The 20,651-nt window shown below is 38.8% G+C and overlaps 1 protein-coding gene and 1 long non-coding RNA gene across 2 annotated transcripts in view; both read right to left on the reverse strand.

The window, feature by feature from the left end:
- Positions 1-221: 221 nt before the first annotated feature.
- Positions 222-20,651, reverse strand: part of CDON (cell adhesion associated, oncogene regulated) — a 96,844-nt gene continuing 76,414 nt past the window's right edge. Inside the window, exons 18-20 of the mRNA XM_060160733.1 lie at positions 19,795-19,874; positions 4,029-4,303; positions 222-3,435 (exon numbers count right to left, since the gene is read on the reverse strand). Of these exons, the coding sequence (XP_060016716.1) occupies positions 3,272-3,435; positions 4,029-4,303; positions 19,795-19,874 (519 nt within the window). The 3' untranslated portion in view covers positions 222-3,271. The remainder of the gene's footprint in view (positions 3,436-4,028; positions 4,304-19,794; positions 19,875-20,651) is intronic.
- On the reverse strand, positions 5,585-6,455 carry LOC132526421 (uncharacterized). The gene is made up of 2 exons (XR_009542564.1): positions 6,131-6,455; positions 5,585-5,895 (listed from the first exon to the last, which is right to left on the reverse strand). It is a non-coding gene; the product is annotated as an uncharacterized LOC132526421 (long non-coding RNA).

Here is a 20,651-nt window from a genome sequence, read left to right on the forward strand (position 1 = left end):
ACCTGTCCTGGATCTTTTTCCTTCGGGGCCTGGATCTCTGCAGTCAGAACAGAATGGATTAACTCACTGGGCTCTGGGATGTGCATAGGGGATTTTCAGGGGAGGACAGGGGTCCAAAAATGTCAGAGTGAGATGTACACCCACCCCAATCACAGGCTATAAGCAGCTTTACACAAACAGGGAGCAATCAGAGGATCCCCATCTTCACGTGCTACTCTACATGAAAGCAGCATTCTCTTTTAATATAAAATCAAATCAACAAAATAAAACCTGTCGAAGCTACATCATTTAAAATATGTACAATTTCAAACATTACCACTTTAAGGAAAATAAAACATACTTTTCAATATGATACAAAAACATGCATCTTAAAAGTCATTGCTTTAAAAGAGAGCAACACAGATGAAATTCAGTTATAAAGTTAACTTCTTGGCAGTACTGTAGCTGGAATGAGATTTGCATCACAATCAGCTTAGTAAGGATGTATTGGCCCTTGAGGACTCATTCAACAAAAACAAAACCCAGAAAGAGATGCTTTTTCTGAAGACCACTTCAAAAGGTTTAAAACATTGCCATTTCACTTACATCTTGTAGCGCACCCATCACCAGACGATCAGTGCGTAACCAAAAGAAGGCAAAAAGGAGCTAGTGAAATAATACAGTAGGAGTGGGGGGAGTTTTATGCGAAAACAAAGACTCACAGCGAATTCTAAGAGGAGAAGAAACACAGAGAGGCCTGACGGATTACAGGATCACTATTACGCTGAGAGAAGGTCAAATTCCCGTGCGCGGATGGTAGTGAGGGGGCGTCATGGAGAGAAATGAGGGCTCCAGGAAGACCAGGCAATAGGCTCAGAGCTCTGCCCATGGAGGACAGAGGCTGCTTCTCTCGTTGTGGAGTTAGAGCATCCGAGGAATCCCATGGCGGGGCGGGCCAGGGCTTACAGAACTGGACCAGTTCCATCAGGAGAGTGAACCACAATGCTTTCGGAAAGCAGTATGGAAAAACCGGAAGGAGCTCAGATTACAGCTCCAGGTAAGTTCAAATGCTGGCTCTCTGGCTCACCTGTGTGACCTGGGGACTTTACCACCTACTTTGTAGATGTGTCTTAACAGTAAGATTTGAGATAGCAGTAACAAGCACCAGCACAGTGCCTGGTACACAGCAGTTACTTCACAAATGTTAGAGCCATCGCCCACGCTGTACTTTCCTCTGACTTCCTGGCAAGTGACTTAGGTAGGACTGTTTTGGGTGACTGTGCAGGGCTAGAAGTTCAGAACAACTCACGGTTAGAGAGCACTCATAACTCCTAAACATGAAGGCAATTATATATATATTTATATTTATATATCTCAATATATAAAGGCATTTTTTATAAATAAAATACAATAAAAGGGATAACACTTAAAACAGCGTTACTAATAATATAAATAAAGCAGTCCACAATGAGATTGCCCTAAAGGTAAAGTTGTTTTCTCTTCCTAGTGGACAAATCCCGTATTCAAAGTCAATCTTTAAAAGCAGTTTATGACCTAAGGCTCATGCTAATACACCTCTGTTTCCTGAATCAAAATGACTGCCTACAAACATTTACTCCCCAGTTTTCTAAAACTCCCTTTGTGACTGTATTGCCATAACTTGACTGGAAACACAGGGTATGTCTTTATATTCTGTGTGCTAGGACTTTGTCCTTTGCTAGCCACAGAAGTAAGGGACACAGCTATCCCCCTCCAAAGCTAACTGCATCTAAGCAACGTGAAGAATAAATCCAGTATACTACAGGCATGGACGTCTGGAATGGAGAACTTGACTGCAGCATCCCTGATACCCGACTAGGAAATCATACCTACTACATTCTACTCAAAGTAATCCTTGCATAGTGACCCAGCTCACAAAGCACATTCCACTAACAGTTCTATTTATAAAGTATATAGACATATGTAAGGGGATATTGATGCATTTATATAGAAAGTCGATTAGTACAGTATGCTAGTCTATTTCACCGCAATTGTTGGGAAACTGTAAACGTTTTCCACTTATGCTGGAATTGCTTGACTCTTAGGTAGGGTCTGTTTCTTCCCCAAAGGGATGCACAATCCAGAAAAGAGCAGTGATCCGTAAAGCTTGACTCAAGCTATTAAATACACTTAGAGTGTTGTTTTGTTTTGTTTTAGATGTGGAGAAGAAAAGCCTTCCAACGACAGCTGCAAACGTCCTCGTCACTCAGAGGCGGCAACAATTGTGATTTATGAGCTCTGCTAATCGAAGCTTTAGGTGCCTGTTACAATGATGACATGCAGAAAAAAATGTCTGGAAACTTCAAACCTCCAGATTCTTTTCTGACGCTCCCATCTTCCAGGTATTGCCCAAGCTGGAAATCAGAAAACATCGATTTTCAGGGGCTGTGGTACCATGACACATCCTATACTAATGGGAGAGCTTCTGCCGAGATAGTCCCCCTGGAACCTTCCCTTTTTTCTTAAAATGCACATCTTTCTCTTCCAGTCACTACTTGAAAGTCTTATCTTGCTCCTACTCTTAGAAACAGTCAAAAAGAGCCCCATGGTGACCATATTATAAACAAATGCAATTTAAAATTTTAGTAGGCATTCTTTTTCTCTCTGGCCCTGGCTCCCTTTCTGCTTCTGCAATAACCCAACCAGACTTAACCACCACCATGTCCATGACACTCTTTGTGATTAGTGCCTAGAAAGCTGGACATAACTTGTGCCCATGTGCAGATGGTCTATAGGTCAACTATCACTTCTGTGGAAGGCACTCATCAAATTCACAAGACATCTGCTATTACAAACATCAGGCTACAACTGTGGTTGACTACAAATGTTCTCAGAAAGTCTGATAACATGACAGTGAAAGACAGCTTTCCTTCTGAAAAGTTCCAATGGCCTGTGCAATTCTCTCTTAGATGAGTCAGCCAATAGGTGGGATCATTGTAGGAGGGGCTCTTACTGTCGCTGAGGCTCTTGGACAACGTGGAATGACCCCACTGCTCTCATATGATTGAAAACTATGCCAAACCAGGTTGTTTACTACTGAGGGGGAGGAAGAAATAGGGAGGGAAACTTTTAAGGCATAAATAATATAAAAGGGCACACATTTTAAGATACATTCATATGACATTACTACTACAAAAAATAAATAACGATTTTTCTCTGAATTGAATTAATGTCCTTCACACAGTCCATCCCCAGGCCTGTTTTGTGCAGTTACTGGCTTGAAGTGGAAACATGACGAGGCACCGACACATCCTCAGGTTTCCTGGGATTGCTGAAGGACCCCTGAAGGGCTGTCTACAGGAATGCCAGGAGGAGACCATGGTGTCTTTTCAGCACAGTCCTTTGAAACAGGTGGCAAAATAAGAGGATTCCAACTTAAAATTTTGTTCTCTGTTTCTGAAGGCACACAGCTGTCTCCTGAAAAACAAAGGTTTGGAAATGATAAAGGCTGATTTTTATCAAAGCAGTCTACAAACATTACCTTGAGCAATAAAGAAAGAATCATGAGCAAAATCAGAGCCCAGTTACATTTAGTTTGAATTTGAGGGAGACAGTAGGTTTAAAAGGTTTAAAATAAAGTTGAGCTCTCATGAACAGTTGTACAATTCATCTCAGGGTTAAAGGAAACCCCTTAAAAGCCCCAAAATTACCATCTTAAAGAGAGGCTACAACTCCAGAATCAATTCAAATGAAAAAGCTCAGGATCACAAAATGCATCCCAGCAAGTCTACTTTCAGGTACAAACTGAATCAAAGCCTATTTGGATTTATTTTCCAAAATGTTCTCAGGATGAACAACCTGAGATGAATGGTGTGCATAACAAAATTTCAAAGAACTCTTTATTGAGTCAACTTTTTTTTAAGTATCCAATACCCCACCCCCACCCAATATCTAAGAAATATGTGAGTTGATCACAGAGAGAACATTCTGAAAGCATCACCTTTCCTGATACAGTTCTTAGTTAACTGAAGACTATCTAGAAACTTAAGATTTATAATGTCTTGCTGTACCTCTGTTGAACTCTGCTGCAACTTCCACACAATCAGAGCTGGTCTCATTTCTATTGTCTTGACAGCAAATATGCTGAGCAGGTCTTCGTGCCTTGTCATCTTTGACGCCCTTCTCAGGTGACTGACCACAGTCGGGGACTGTGGAAGCCAGACATACAGGCATCTTCATGTGAATGAGGGGCTTCATTTCCAAACCATCCTGAGGATAAGGTGCTACCACTGGGACCACAGGAAGGGGGCTGCTGCTGAAAGTGCTGTTGGTTTTGGTGAAACACCTATAAAGGGTAAACCAAAAGAAATAGAATCGTATCTAGAGGGATCAATAATTAAAAGTCACTCATTTTGAAATATCATTTGGTATTTTGTATTCACAGATTCTTAAGAAAGATTGATGCTTAGAAATAACTAAATGATTCACTATGATGTGAAATATCAAAACTTAGAGTTAAAGTGAAATACAACAGGAGAATGCATCAAAAAGCAAACCAATTAAGAATGGAACTGTATATGATGACCTAGCCCATGTTTCCTTTGCCCTCGTCTGCTGTCAGAAGTTGTCTTCATAATTAAATAGCTCCAGAATGTAGCACACAGATGGAAAAGGCCATCCACACTGGAAGGAATGAAAGAAAAAAGAGGAAGAGGACAGAAAGCTAAGAAACTTTGGTCACGTGAGACAAATGACCTTATGAAAGAAAGCCAACAAAAACACACAGTTTTGAAATCAGATATGTTCCCTCTCACTCTTGGAAAAAACACTACAAGAACTAGACACCCCAAATCCAGGTTTTATTTTTCAATTTTTTTCTTTGAAGAATTAATTGCTAGAATTTATTAGTACTGAGCATTCACTTCAATTCTGCCCTACTTTTATTTCTTGCCTTCATCCAAGATATGCGTTTTCTCTAATTTTTTTCCTTCCTGTTCTTCAGATTGGATAATTTCTATTGATCTTCCAGTTCATTGACTCTTGCTTCTGTTTTCTCCAATCTGATTTTAAGCCCAATCAGTAAACTTTCCATTCCAGTTATTTATACTTTTCAGCTTTGGCATTTCCATTTGATCTTTTTAATTGTTTCTATTTCTCAGATGAAATTCCCCATGTGAATTCATTGTGTGTATATCTTCAAGTCCTTGAGCATATTTGTAACAGCTGCTTTAAAGTCATTGTCTACTCGTTGTGATATCTGGATCATCTCAGAGTCTGTTTCTATTGACTATTTTTTTCCCTTGAGTAAGTATCACATTTTCCTATTTCGTTACATGTATAGTAATTTTTTTAACTGGATTTTTCCCTCTGATTTTCTGGTTGATCTGTTGGCCTCCACCTCCATCCTTCAACACCTTCACTTTGTGTTCTTGACCCAAGATTGGAGAATGCCCTCAGGCAAAAACCCATAAACAAATGTCACCCATTGTCTTTCAAGGTTAGATTTATTCAGTTTCTGCCTGTTTCTGGTTACTCTACAATACTTTCAAATTGTCCAATTTCATCATTATTACCTGTGGATGATCAAGCTAGTCCATCATTAACAGAAACTGGAATCTAAGAAGTATTTATATAAAAAATAAAAATATTTTTTATTTATAAAATTAGGAGTGAGAAAAGTCTGGAGAAGACATTTCATTTGGCTTTGATCTGGGTTTGTTAGGTAGGAAACACACAGTACTGACCAGTAGTATGATGGAGCTAGGCATGTTAGGGAATAAAGATAAGAATTCCTTGGACTTCCATCCTTTGAACATGGGATGGTATGTTTCTGGAGTGTAAGAAAATCAGTAAAAGGAAGTCCATGCAACTGTTACCAGCATTTCTGTTGGTTCAAGTTATTAGAAATACCAAATCCTAAGCATGAAGACTCGGAACCTGGAAGAGAATAAGACATCTGTCAGGAAACCAAATCCTTAATTTAAATAAGTCCAACTTTAATTTCAAATAGAGAACTATATTCACTCTACACTTAGTAGAATTCAGATACCAGTCACCTGGCATGAAAGCAAAGTATGTCTGTCAGGTATTCATCTGCACAGAATAATTTGACTACAGCATTATCTAATATGACTGTAATTTTAACTTTTAATAGTACAGGAAAGATATATACCTGATTGAAAGAATATCTGTGTTCCCATGCAAGTGTTAAGGCAGTCAAAAGTGGAGGGAGCACTGGTGTGGAAGAAAGTTCGTTGGAGTCAGAATCAAAGCACTGCGCTGGACAGATCATGACTCCAGGAGAGCGTGGCATTCCTTATTGGTCTGATGTACATTTTATTCAACTCTGAACTTAAAAATTTTTTCCGGGGTGCTGACGAGGGTGAACACGAATCTCTTGACATCCATTTAAAAATGTCCATGTTATCAGTCTCTTTTTTCATTAGTCTCTTCCACTGTCGCAACACCCAGGGAATCTGAAAATCCCCTTGAATGTATTCAATTCATGAGAATCCACAGACTGTAAACAGGGTGCTCACCCAAAATGTGGGGCAAGTCCAGGGGAAAAATCTTCTTGTTTTTTTTTTTTTGTTTGTTTTTTTTGGCCATGCTGCATGGCTTACAGGATCTTAGTTCCCCGACCAGGGATTGAAGCCGGGGCCACAGCAGTGAAAGCACTGAGTCCTAACCACTGGAGCACCAGGGAACTCCTGGAAAAATCTTTTTGCATTCAAACTACTACTAATGAGAATTTAATAGATATTATATATCTATAAATAATGTTACTTAGAAGAAACCTTTATTCTAAAACCATTTGCTGATACTTTCTAAATGTCAGACACTGTGGTAGACACTGAGAGTATAAAGATAAATACAACAGGTTCCAGCTCTCAGTCTAGCAGAGGAGAAAAAGTAAACAAATGGTTACAATATAATGTAGTAAGTGTAATATAAGAAGGTATAAAAGACACTGGGAGCGCTCAACTTTGAGATGGGCTATAGATGTATAGCTGATGAGAACAGGGTACTTCCCACATTCCAGCTAGAGACCAGTGTGTATTCCTCCATGCTATTTCAGACTCAAGCGTCTTATAATTGAGGAAATTACAGTAGATGGCAATTGTGGAATTAGAGAGTAAGAAGGATTCTGATTTCAAAAAACCATAAATATCTCTGGTCAGGGGAATCTATATGGCTACCATGATTTGCTGGAAATCATTCTTAAAAATTAAGTTCCTGGCTTCTGGCTATGGCCGATTAGTTTATATCAGACCAACTCTCCTGCCAAAAGCAACTTGGCAACTAAAAACGATGGAGAAATTTTAGTTTAAATCTGTCAAAATCATCAGAGAGCTACTCCAGCACTTAAGTGGCTGAGATTCCAGAAAGAAGGTAAATGTGAGTTTCAGCACCACTTTTCCTCATGAGGCATCTGCCCAGTTCAGTGCAGGATGAAACGCTAAGACGTCAGCAGGAAGTGGCTAAGGAGCTGAGAAGAACTTCTGGCAGTTTCCTGGGGCTGGGAAGACAGATATTGGAGCTCAGAGCCTACCAAAGAGAAGAGGCTCCGTAAACCCCCCCAGGCTTTTCACTGGGACCCTTGAAGGGTTACATTGTAAAAATAACAGTGAAGCAGGAATAGACAAGGCTTTTTAAAAGACTGAAAGTCAGCATTAAATCACCTCAATCGCTGATTGGGTTAAGATGATCTGCCCGTTGCCTAACTGCCTGCCAAAAGCAAAAGTAAATCCTTTCTGGGGCAAGAAGACATCGTCCAGAGACTCTATGAGTTTTTATATGCAATGTCCAGAATTCAGTAAAAAAATTACGTGGCATTTCTGGAGACAGAAACAAGAGAAAACTAAGTGATTCAGACATTGAGTTAGGAGACAAAGATTTTAAAAGAACTGGATGAACATATTCAAGAAAACAGGTGACAAGATGGAGAATTTTAACAGAGACTTAGAATCTAATAATAATTATTATTTGGAATTTCTAAACTAAAAAGTAGAATACCTAAACGAAGAACTCAATTCATGGAGTTAAGACCAAATTGAACACAGATGACTAGAGGTTTGAACATGAAGTGTGTCTCTGCACGGTCTTCAGACTGAAGCACAGACACAAAAGAATGGAAAATATAGAAAGAAGCTAAAGAGGCATACGAGGCATAGAAAAAAGCTCAAAAATATATGCAGGCACACCTCATTTTATTATGCTTCACTTTATTATACTTCGCAGATAACGCGTTTTATACAAACTGAAGGTTTGTGGCAGCCCTGTGTCAAGCAAGTTGATCAGCGCCATTTTTCCAACAGCGTTTGCTCACTTCTGTCTCTGTGATACATTTTGGTAACTCTTGAAATATTTCAAACTTTTTCATTATTATTATATTTGTTATGGTGATCTGTGATCAGTGAACTTTGACTGTAGTTGTTTTGAGGTGCCACAAACACTGTTGTCTTATTTTAAGAAATTGCCAGTCATTCCAGCCTTCAGCAGCCATCACCCTGATCAGTCAACAGCCATCAACATCGAGGCAAGACCCTCCACCAGTGAAACGATTATGACTCACTGAAGGCTCAGATGATGGTTAGGATTTTTTTAAGCAATAAAGTATTTTTAAATTAAGGTATGTACATTTTTTTTGGACATAATCAAAAAATTCATGTGACTCACTTTATTGCAATATTCAATTTATTGCAGTGGTCTGGAACCAAACCCTTGATATCTCCAAGGTATGCCTGTAAAGTTGGCATCTCTCTGGAGGACAGAAAAGAGAGAATGGGATAAAAGCTGTATCTGGAGAGATAAAGGCTAAGAATTTTCTAAAACTGATGAAAGTTCAAGCCACAGATTTAAGAAGTTCTATGAACCCCAAGCAGAATAAATACAAAGAAAATTATACTTTCAAATGTGAATAATTAAACGGCTGGAAGCAAAAATACAAAGTGAGAATCATAAAAGCAGCCAGAAGAAAAAGACATTATCACCTTGAAAGGGAACAACAGCTGTATAGATGATTCTTCAATAGAAACAACAGAAGCAAACAAAATAATGGAATGACATTGTTAAAGCACAAAAAGAAAGTAAATGCCAACCTAGAATTTAATGAACAGTAATAAATACCCTTTGAAAAGGAAGATGAATTGAAGACATTTCCAGACAAAAAATCTGGGAGAATATGTAACCCCCAGACCATTACTACAAGAAATACTGTAGGGAATTCTTCAAGTTGAGGGAAAATGAGTACCAGCAGACAACAGGAAGAAATACAGAAAAATCTACAAACAGGAAATGAGGGAGAGGGTGTGGAGAAAAGGGAACCCTCCTACACTGTTGGTGGAAATGTAAATTGGTGCAACCACTGTGGAGAACAGTATGGAGGTTCCTTAAAAAACTAAAAATAGAGCTACCATATGATCCAGCAATCCCACTCCTGGGCATATACCTGGAGAAAACCATAATTCAAAAAGACACATGCACCTCAGTGTTTATTGCAGCACTACGTACAATTGTCAGGACATGGAAGCAACCTAAATGTCCATCGACAGATGAATGGATACAGAAGATGCGGTACATATATACAATGGAATATTACTCAGCCATAAAAAAGAATGAAATAATGCCATTTGTAGTGACATAGATGGACCTAGAGATCATATTGAGTGAAGTAAGTCAGACAGAGAAAGACAAATATCGTATGACATTGCTTATATATGGAATCTAAAAAAATGGTACAAATGAACTTATTTACAAAACAGAGTCACGGATGTAGAAGACAAACTTATGGTTACCAAGGGGGGAAGGGGGTAGGGATAAATTGGGACTGAAATATATACACTACTCTATATAAAATAGATAACTAATAAGAACCTACTGTATAGCATGGGGAACTCTACTCAATACTCTGTTATGACCTATATGGGAAGAGAATCTAAAAAAGAGTGGTTATATATACATGTATAACTGATTCACTTTGCTGTACACCTGAAACTAATACAACATTGTAAATCAACTATACTCCAATAAAAACTGGTTAAAAAAAAAGAAGGGATGAATAGCAACAAAGGTAATGTTGGGAATTGTGACTAAATATCGACCACAAAAAACAGTAACTCTACTGTCTTAAAGGATTTTAAATATTTATAGAATTAAACCACATGACAAAAATAACAAAACACTGGGGAAGGAACTGGAGTTAAAATGTTCTAAAGTATTTTATTGTCTAGGAAGTAATAAAAGTACTAATGCATGTTAGACTCTAATTAAGATCATAATGTCCAGCACCAAGCACACAGTAAATGGCATATCGTATGACCTCAAAAATGCTGAATAAATAATAAACATTAGAACATCAGACTTTTTAAATACCTTTTCTGTAAGCAAGTAAATTTATTATCAAGGAGCAACAATTAAACTAATTGGTCAAGATACCTTATAACAGACCATACCTAAAACTAAGATAATACACGTAGATTAAAGTGAGAATGAACCATGGGACTTCCCTGGCGGTCCAATGGTTAAGACTTCATGCTTCCACTGCAGGGGACACAGGTTCGATCCCTGGTCAGGGAACTAAGATCCCGCATGCCGCTCGGCACGGCCAAAAAAATAAAGTGAGAGTGAACCATACACTTACCCCTTAAGATTTTTGTAACACAATAGTAGTTATCTCTGTCCTTGTTCCATACTAGTTCTGTTGTTCGATCTTTCTTCTACCTGTTGGCTTCAAAGTTCTCTGGCTTAAAATTCAGTCTTCTGGAGGACGGGCAATGCCTGGCCTAGGTGGCAGAGAAAGCTCTTAGTGACACAATGGAGCACAGTCAGGCACTTAATGAAATCCCCAATCATGATGTAAAACAAACTAAGTGAGCTTCTGGCTTGATGTTCCATTTCTCTGCAGGAATCTGGAAGTAATACAAAGGTGCTAGAAACCTGAAAGACAAAAGAGGATCAGGTCAGAAAGAGAAGTTTTCATTTAAAAAAGTAAAGTTAAGGTGTAGGAAAAAAATATACTTGCCAGGATTTGAAACACCAGGGCAGTTCCCTAAACACAAGATATTATAAGTTAATAATTGGCTTATATAGATCTAATATGAATTTAATTTCATAATGCTGACATAAAATAATGAAGACTCACCAGATAATAAGATGCCTTAAGTTCTTCTGTTGTTTTGTTCCTTTTAGTTTCTTTTCTGTCCTGCTCATTTCTTTAATTTAAAGCAAAGGACGAGATTTTTAAAGGAAATCTAAGGGCAGTCTAACAGTTTGAGTGTAGAACACTTTCGTGAGAATGAAGGTGAACTACATGGATGGGACAGGACTGAGGGATGGTCAGGACAGAAGAGCCAGGGCCAACTACGATGGATGGTAATTAGAGAGCTGATACTGTCACCTGGTTTTATGTGCTGGGAGTTAACAAGCAGAATACACATATGTTTTAAAAGAAATTACAGATATTTAGCAAGAGAAAAGTGCAATTTCCTATTACATATTCTTTAGCAGCTATTTTTCAGGTAAGTGATATAGAAAATCACAGCAGTGCATACTTTTATTCCGAACTGAACTGTGACTCTCAATTAACAGGGTGGTGCTGGTAGTAACACCATCATTTGAGTTAGACTGTTAACATGATTATAACCCAAATTTCAACATGATAAACCAAACTGACTTAAAATTTTCTAGTATGCCAAACCCTAACTCATAATCATCAGTAATTAACCACATAGATAACCAAATATAAAAAATTCAGTCACCTTACTTTTAGTTCATTTCTGGATGTCTACATGTGTTGACATAAAAATGGCTTCAACTTGGGGGCTACATGCTAAGATATAAGCACAGAGATCATAGTCGATAAAAAAGGAACATAATACCTGTTCTGAATATAATTAGGCATATAACATGTAAAACAATTCTTTTACTGATAATGCTTTAATTAAAATTTCTTTTTTTTTTTTAAAAAACTGTGGCTTTATTTACTTATTTATTTTTGCCTTGCTGCGTGGCATGCGGGATCTTAATTCCCTGACCAGGGATCGAACCCATGCCCCCTGCAGTGGAAGCATAGAGTCTTAACCACTGGACTGCCAGGGAAGTCCCTAAAGTTTCTAAAGCAATCAGATAATCACAAAAATAATACCTGTATATACATAAATGTAAGAGACCCAAATCTATAACAAGTGAGAGAGAGAAAAGGGCAAATGTCTGTGTCTGCAAATGTATCACATTCATTAAGATGCTCTTATAGGGGCTTCCCTGGTGGCGCAGTGGTTGAGAGTCCGCCTGCCGATGCAGGGGACATGGGTTCGTGCCCGGGTCCGGGAAGATCCCACATGCCGTGGAGCGGCTGGGCCCGTGAGCCATGGCTGCTGAGCCTGCGCGTCCGGAGCCTGTGCTCCGGAACGGGAGAGGCCACAACAGTGAGAGGCCCGCGTACCGCAAAAAAAAAAGAAAAAAAGAAAAAAAAAAAAGATGCTCTTATAATGCACATCTTACAGTTTACACGATACAAAGAGCTTGTAATTTTACTATCTTAGGCTTCTCAAACAATCTTTCAACTGCAGTTATTATTGGCTTAAAGTGGGGTGAAAGTTTTCACTAAGTTGTCTCTGGCTCAATGAAACGACTTTTCCTAATTTTAAAACATTGAGTAAATAGAACTCTGTGCATCATGCCACATACAAAAATCTGTGCTGTTTTGCAAGAATTCAGGTAGTCTGGGACCTGTTAGTTTATTACTAAGATATCTTTTAGTAAACAGGAGAGGCCTGTCTGACCAAGCTGTAAGATAGGAGAATGACTATTATAGTGTCATAAAAATAAACTATTCTTTCACCAACCATCTGAATAGCACAGACTAGGAAATAAGAAATTGGAATAGCAGCATAGGATTGTTCTCGAAAGAATACATTGCTTTAGTATTTGACTAAACATATTTTGGACATTCCAGTAAAACTACACAGCACCTCTAAAATATTTTGCCGAGAAGTATCCCATTTCTGATTACACAGCTGAATATTTGTTAAGCATGATTATGTGCAGAATAACTCTGATTAGATAATTATATACATTTTGCCTTAAGTTTCCTCTTTTGATTATCCCTGGAGGGCACGGACTAACTACCCATGAGCCTCTTGGATGTGTGATACTTCTTTTCGTGAATGTGCTTCATGAACTTCTTCCGAAACGGTTTCATTTTGGTGGTGGTTTGTTTTAATATTCGGCTCACCCCTGCTGTTTCCTCTTGCCCCTGTGTCTGTTATTTTGCTGACCTAGCCCTTATTTTGGGGAAGTCATCAGTAACTGTGCAACAGAACCCTGATGACATTCCTCCAGGGCCCATAAAGGTTCTCCATTCTCACCGTACACTCTTTGTTGGATGTTGCAGTGGGAATTTCCTTTTGGGAATTAGCTTCTTGGTGACTGTCACCCAACAACATGTTGGGTGACTATAAATGACTGAGTGCATTACTGAACATGGCAAGTTCACACACACACACACACACACACACAATCCTACAAATAAAAGACCAAAAGTACTAGTCTAACCAAGTGACTCCCTGACAACAGGATTGGGTCTCCGTATCAAAAGCAGGAGATATGTAACTCAAAAGGAAGGTACTGATCAGTTAAAGAAATTAGACATAGTTCTTTCAATATTGTTCTTAGGGAATCAGGCTGATTACCATAGATGGAAGAGAATCCAAATCTTAGGCTTTGTCGTGTTTCCTTCCTTTGGTTTTATGGCTAGTTCTGAAGTAGCTGAGTGGACAGGGACAGGAGATGGGTTTAGTCATAACAAATTAACCTGCTGCAGGAAAGGAGTCCAGGAGTCCTGGATAAGCAGTTGTTTTCATACTTAACAAACCAACCGGGCAGACCAAACTCTAGGTCTGAAAGAACTACGGCTATAATGAAATGTTTTCATATTCATCTCCAGACACTATTTTTACCTGCGTATATCTGACAGCAGTGGAAGGTTTCAAGTTGGTGAAAGAGCACCCCCAAACCCAACAATACACAGACTTTTAAGGTGATCATTATGTAAAAACCTGGAGGTCATTTATATCTATGTGTTCTAAAGCACTATTCCGAATAGCTTTATTTCTCCTCTTGACCATCAGCCAGGTATAGGTAGTACTTTTTTTCCCAGATGGATTATATACATTTTTCCAAGCTGATTTTTACTTGGCTACTTCCTGCCCATTTCCAATCTCTCTAGGACCCTTAAAGTTAATTTTTTGTTCCCTCCTGATGGGACCTCTCTGTTCATCTGTGAATTTCATCAGTGTCCCCTCTACTCTCTCACAGATTATCAAGACTGATGGTAAACAGAGCAGATTTAATGTCAATCCCTTCCCCTTAAACTAGCCAAGCAACTGACAAACCCCGTTTGATTACATATCCAGAACTGCACTACTGCTTTTTGAATTGAGGAGAGGAGGTGGGTAGAAAGCTATTTGATTAAAATCTGTTTAACTCTTGCAGTGCCCAAATTGCACAAGACTCTCAGCTGAGTCTCTTGTGTAGGGTGCTGGCTCCCTGAAAAGCCTCATTAAATATGCTTCTTTCCAGCTGTTCATATAGGGAGCTATTACATGCTACTCTCAAACCTGAGAAGCTCACATGGACTGAACCCAGTGAGGCAGGCAGTCTTCTACAAATGCCACAAAAGCCCTAGAAGCAAATAAAACTCCGCAGATTGCTGGAGTGCACACGCCCCTCTTATCTGATGTCAAATCTGCATGTCAATGCGCCAGTTTAGACAAGAAAAGCAAACTTTTCTATGACTAAAATAGAAGGATGAGAAAAGGGGCCTAAGGTTGGCAATGACTTGCTTCTTAAAAGCCCACTCTAAGAAATACATTCAAGTTTAAACCTAAGAAGGCAGAAAAAAACAAACTGGGGTGGCAAGACACAGTGCAGGCAAGATTCCACGTGGAAAGGCCTTCGTCAGTTCTCAGGCACCTGTGGACTAAGACAGCTGCCCTGGGTCAAGGTGAGTTTGATGAGGCACCCCCGGGGTCTAAGGGGATGACTCCCAGGTGTGTGAGGGGTAGACAGGTATAAGCTCTTTCCTGCAGTGTTTCCTCGTTCAGTGACGGCATCCAATTACCTGGGCGCCATCCTTGACACCTCCCCCTCTGCTGCCTCCTCACACAATTACTCATGTCTTTTTTAAAAACTGCACCTCCTAAAACTCTCCAACCCACCTACTTCTCTCTGTATCTACTGTAGCTATCTTAGTGCACTATTTCTCATCTGGACTACTGCCACAGCCATCCAACTGGTCCCCTGTATCCTTTCCTGCGCCATCCAATGGATTCTCCGAACTCTATCCTCCAGGAGTGCTCTATCACAATGTTCTTTTACTTAAAATCTTTCACTGACTCGCCATGGCTCCGTACCACCTGATTTCACTCATCTTCTACCTCTGACCCTTTCGCTTACGAGGTTCCTGCCACATTGGCCTTCTTTAAGTTCTGTGAGGATTCCGGCATTCTGCTTTAAAGATTTTGCATAAATGGTACCTTGCCTTTGCCTGGAAAGCTTTAAACCTATCCCCATCCTCTTTTACCTAGTTTTCCAAATTCTTCAGAGCAAAAGGGAAGTCTTTCCTTTCTACTACATTCTTTACTTTGTCTTTAAAGCATCCAGTTTTAATTCTATATTCACTTTTATGATTATTATGTCATTTTTTAAAAAGACATGTCTCCCCATCAAACTATAAGCTCAGTGAAGGCAGGGACAATGCCTGTTTTGCTCACAACTGTAGCCTCAGCACCTATCTTGGCCCACTGTAGACCGTCAACAAATGTCCGTTGAATGAATAAATGAATGAATGAATCCTCTTTCCCTTTCACTCTCCTGATTTTCACACCCCTTTCCTCATCTCTTCGAAGATATATCAAGGCAATAAGCAAAAAATAATAAAAGAGAGGATTATAAAAAAGATGTCTAATCACTTTAAATACTTAAGAAATAGGGACTTCCCTGGTGGTGTAGTGGTTAAGACTTCGCCTTCCAGTGCCGGGGGTGTGGGTTCGATCCCTGGTCGGGGAGCTAAGATTCCACATGCCTCGGGGCCAAAAAAAATAAAACAGAAGCAATATTGTAACAAATTCAATAAAGACTTTAAAAATGGTCCACATCAAAAAGCTTAAAAAAAAAGCCTTAAGAAATAAAGCAAACAAATACCTTAAATAATTAAATATATAAAAATAATCAAACTGCCACGGTTATTGTCTCCATTGGTGATCTCACCTATTCTTAAATTCTATCACTTTGATACAAATGACTCTGAAATATAGAGATCATTGTCCCAATCTACCCCCTGAACCCAAGACCAGCATTTTCCTGTGTCCCCTTGACTTAGATACCCAACTGGCAGTTGAAACTCTAAAAGCCCCAAACCAAATTCATCAACTTTCCTCCATATATCATTTTATTAAGTTTCTTATTTATATGACTATCACCATGGCAACTACCACGTCATTCGTGTTTGAAACTTTCTACTCATTTGAACCTCCCATTTTTTCCCAGATCCCAATCAGTCAATGGCCAAGTCCTAAAGATTCCAGCTCTAGAATCTCACTTTTCTCTTCCTTTCCACCCCCATTCCTCGCGTGAAGCTAAGGCCTTCGTTACACATGTAGTCACACTGGTCTCCTCCCTCCAATCCGACCAGCGTCCTGCCTACTACCATTAACCAGCTTATTATACACATCTTGCACAGATGGCTCCCTTTCTTAAAAATCTTCAAAAGCATCATTGTGCCACTAAGCCCAGTGTTTCTCAACACTTAACCCATATCCCCCTTTTTGATTAATGTAAAAATCTCACATCCCTCCTGTATTGTATATTACAGAAACAATAGGGATTTTTTTCTATTCCTTAAATATAAAACTACAAGATTCAATGTGCTTCTTCAAACTCTACTCATTATACTTCAAGCTCTGGCTGTGAGTCACTATTATTAACTGTCGGTTCTCTGGAGGGAGGGCTTGGGCCAGTACCTAGGACATGGTGGGCACTCAATAAATGTTGATTAAATAAACTAGTAAACCCTGACAGTAAGAGTCATCCATGATATAAACTCAGACTGGTTTTCCAGTTTTATATCCTGCTCCCTCTATTTGTATTTCTCCAGCTAAATTATGTCAGTGTTTCTCAAAGCATGGTCCCAGGACCAGCAGCACCAGTAGCCCTGGGACTCATCAGAAAGGCAAATTCTCCGTCCCAACCCGAGACCTACTGACTCACAAACTCTAGAAGTAGAGCCTCATAATTTGTGTTTTTACAAGTGCTCCAAGTTAATTCTAGTGTGTGCTGAAGTTTGATAACCACTGAACTAGACTATTTACCCTCATGTAAGCATTATCCTTCCTCCTTCTGCCTGGAAACACCTCAGAACCTATTCCAGTAGCTAGTGTAAATGTTTCTTTTGACTGAAGAGCGAAAAACTCTAAAATATCCCCTGGATAGCCCTCATATGTCATAACTGAAATTATACCTCTTTTTGTGTACACACTCTTTTCAGTTGGCATTAGGAAACGCAAATTTAGTCTTAGCGATAATGTCGACATTCTAAAAGTATAAATTGACGAAAATTGTGCATATTTGGGGAGCCCATGATATATCACCTGCCTCTCAGTATTAGAAGCTTATTACAAATTTTGCCATCTTGGGGATCTTGAGAGGGGATACCTGTTTTCAGTTGCAACGTTAAATGAGTTAGATGCTTTCGATTTAATGATTCCAATTTGGCAGAGTTGAAGATAGGTACTTACTGATGTTCATCTGTGTCAAAACCACATAAGCGCTCCTGGAAGCCAGATGAGCCACTTGGCTAACCTCGGAGGCAAGGCAGGTAAGCGAAGGTTTGCCCTAAACAGGTAGACTCTGAGGTAGGAAGAAGGTTTAGGCCAGGGAGAAACAGAAGCTGGCTTTCTCAGGCTGCAGAGAATTCACCTATGCTCCCAGATAAAACCCCCATACATGAAATGCAAGAGGCCATTAACTTGAAAACCAATAGAAATATAATTGTCCACTGTCTTAAAGGAAAAAAAAACATGTATAATAAACCCCCCAAATGCCACATACACACAGGCTCACACATACAAAAATGGCCATGAATGCAAGATGGCAGAAGTCATTCAAATTCTTTTAAGGAAATGGGATGTATTTTTGGTACTAGGGTATGATACCTCATTATAAAGATGACGAGCAGCAAATTACCAAAATCTATAATCAGAGTATGTTGGGAGAGTATAATATGAGTATTATATGAGTATGTTTACTCATATTACTCATTATATGAGTATGTTTACACTATCTGGGACAATTCTCCATTTTTCAGATAAGGAATAGTCTCAGAGAGATTACATAACTTTCCCAAGATCATAGATTTAAGCAGTGGCAAAGCCTATGTTTACTTATTCTTAGACCTGAGGTCCGCTCATTCCATCATTCTAACGTCTGGGTTGAATCACATTTGCTGATGGCCACAGGAACCACAAAGGATGTGTTTCAATTAAGTCCATCTGATTACTTACCAGGCGTATAAACCATCTTTACCAGTTCTTTAGCATGCTCCTAACAAGTTGTGATAAAGCCTTTGACAAGCTCAGGACAAAACTGTAGCTTCACTGTTACGAGCATCTTAAAATCTAGCTAGGGTCACACAGAATTTTAAAGTGTAACAAGCAAATCTTAGTACACAAGACAGGCAGATGGCTCTTGCTAATATAGAAACCCTAAGATGGGTTAAGTAAATGATTAAAAAAAAAAAATCTCCAGAAAGCTTTATTGCGTTTGCTCTGCAACTCTCAAAACACATGATGAAACAATGTACTTTTAATTCAATGGTCGACCGATTCCTTCTTCAAGTTCTGGTTTTGATAACTCCCAGATGCAACTGTTAACTTCATAATTCGTTTTAGAAAATATGGGTCAAATCCCATTTCAGTAATGAAATAACCAAACTCCAGTCCATACTCCAGGTATTTTATGTACTAACTATAATATGATTTTTAAGTTGCAGAGCTTTAGAGTTGGGAAGGACTTTTGAGACCATGTAATCAAACACCATCATTATGTAAGAGAAAGAACTGAGATTTCTGACAGATGCAACTTCAGTACAACAAAATATTTGATAATCCTTTGGGATTAATACATAGAGAACTAGCATGAAAGCTTTCTGAATATCCTGTCAAAATTGAAATGTACATTTCACTCTACTTATTTTTATCTTGTCTGAAGTATTGTGAGTACATATAACTCTTAATTTAGAAAAACAGAAATTAAAAGAAAGCAAGACTATGCTACTTAATTATCTTAAGGTTTTAGAATTTTTTAAAAATTGAATAATCTGATACGAAAATTTCAGTAATGTTACTATGAAAAAACATTACCATACACACAGGGTTTTTCCCCTAACATTCAAACATGCTCTCATCCAGAATATAGAGTAGAAAGTATCACATAGCATAGGAAAGAACTCTACTGAAAATAGAACAGGTGAGAAAAGATAAAGTCTGTATGCAGAGAATGACACTAATTCAAAGATTTCAAAAACATCAAACCTCTTAAAAGTATCTCAGTGAGAAATAAAGTCATCAATATTGTCAATATATCTAAAGAAACCAAAGTACAGAAAGGTAAAAATTATAAAGCTGGGGCAAAAACTGAGTAACAGCCTTAAACTTAAGACTCCACATTCTGAGATTTTATAACTTAGGTAAAATTGTAAGAACTTCCTTTGCTGAAGGGAGAATGACAAAGGGAGCCACAGAACTATTCACAACCACCTGTGCAAACACAGCAACATACCTATTGTTGTTCCGACAATTTCGACAACTAATGCACTCCATCGGGTCAGTCTGAGGTACTGCCGTGTACAGGCCACCACCCTTATCAGGAAGCAAGTACAGGGAAAAAGAGAAGAAGAGAGAGTGCTGAAGGTGCCATAGACTCGTAACCACATCATCTCAAATGTAAAAGCCGCCCCAACAATAAATGGCTACGTCGTATATTTTAACCATCTCCCTGAGCCACGTTACGTTTATCACTATTTACTTGTATTCACAAATGAGGGCTGCACAATATTAAAAGTGTTCTCCAAAAAGTTAACTCCTATGTTTTCTGCATGTATGTTTGTACTGGAAAGAGGCAAGTAAATGAAGGGAGAAGTTTAGTCACTTCCCTTCAGTGTTTCAAATCTAACGGGCCCCAAATATTCTATACGTTATAACCTCCTATCCATTTTTACCTTCCTAGCAGTCATGGAAAAATTTTATGGGATGCCAGTTGGAGAAACAGGGTGGAAATCTGTTTGAATGATGTCACAAGATAAACCCATCTTCATTTTCCTGTAATTATTTCGATTAGGTCTGTTCACTTGACTAGACGAAGTCTTAAAACATGTTATATTTTTCCAGATGGAGCAGATTCTCAGCCAGCGGTGACTTGGAGTGAAGTATTAATATTTTGCTGTTGCTTTTGGCGGAAACTGCCCAGCAATTAAGAAAAATGCCCAGATTAACACATACCTCATTGTAAAATGTTTACTTGACATATACGATGGCAAGAGCTCTTCAAAACTGAAGTTAGGGCTTGAACCAGCCTTATGGTCAGAGTCAAAATTCTGCTTTCGAAAGCAAAACAGCAGAACTGAATTTGATAAGGGT

Source organism: Lagenorhynchus albirostris, chromosome 9 (genome assembly GCF_949774975.1).
Source record: "Lagenorhynchus albirostris chromosome 9, mLagAlb1.1, whole genome shotgun sequence".
Lineage (NCBI taxonomy): Eukaryota > Metazoa > Chordata > Mammalia > Artiodactyla > Delphinidae > Lagenorhynchus > Lagenorhynchus albirostris.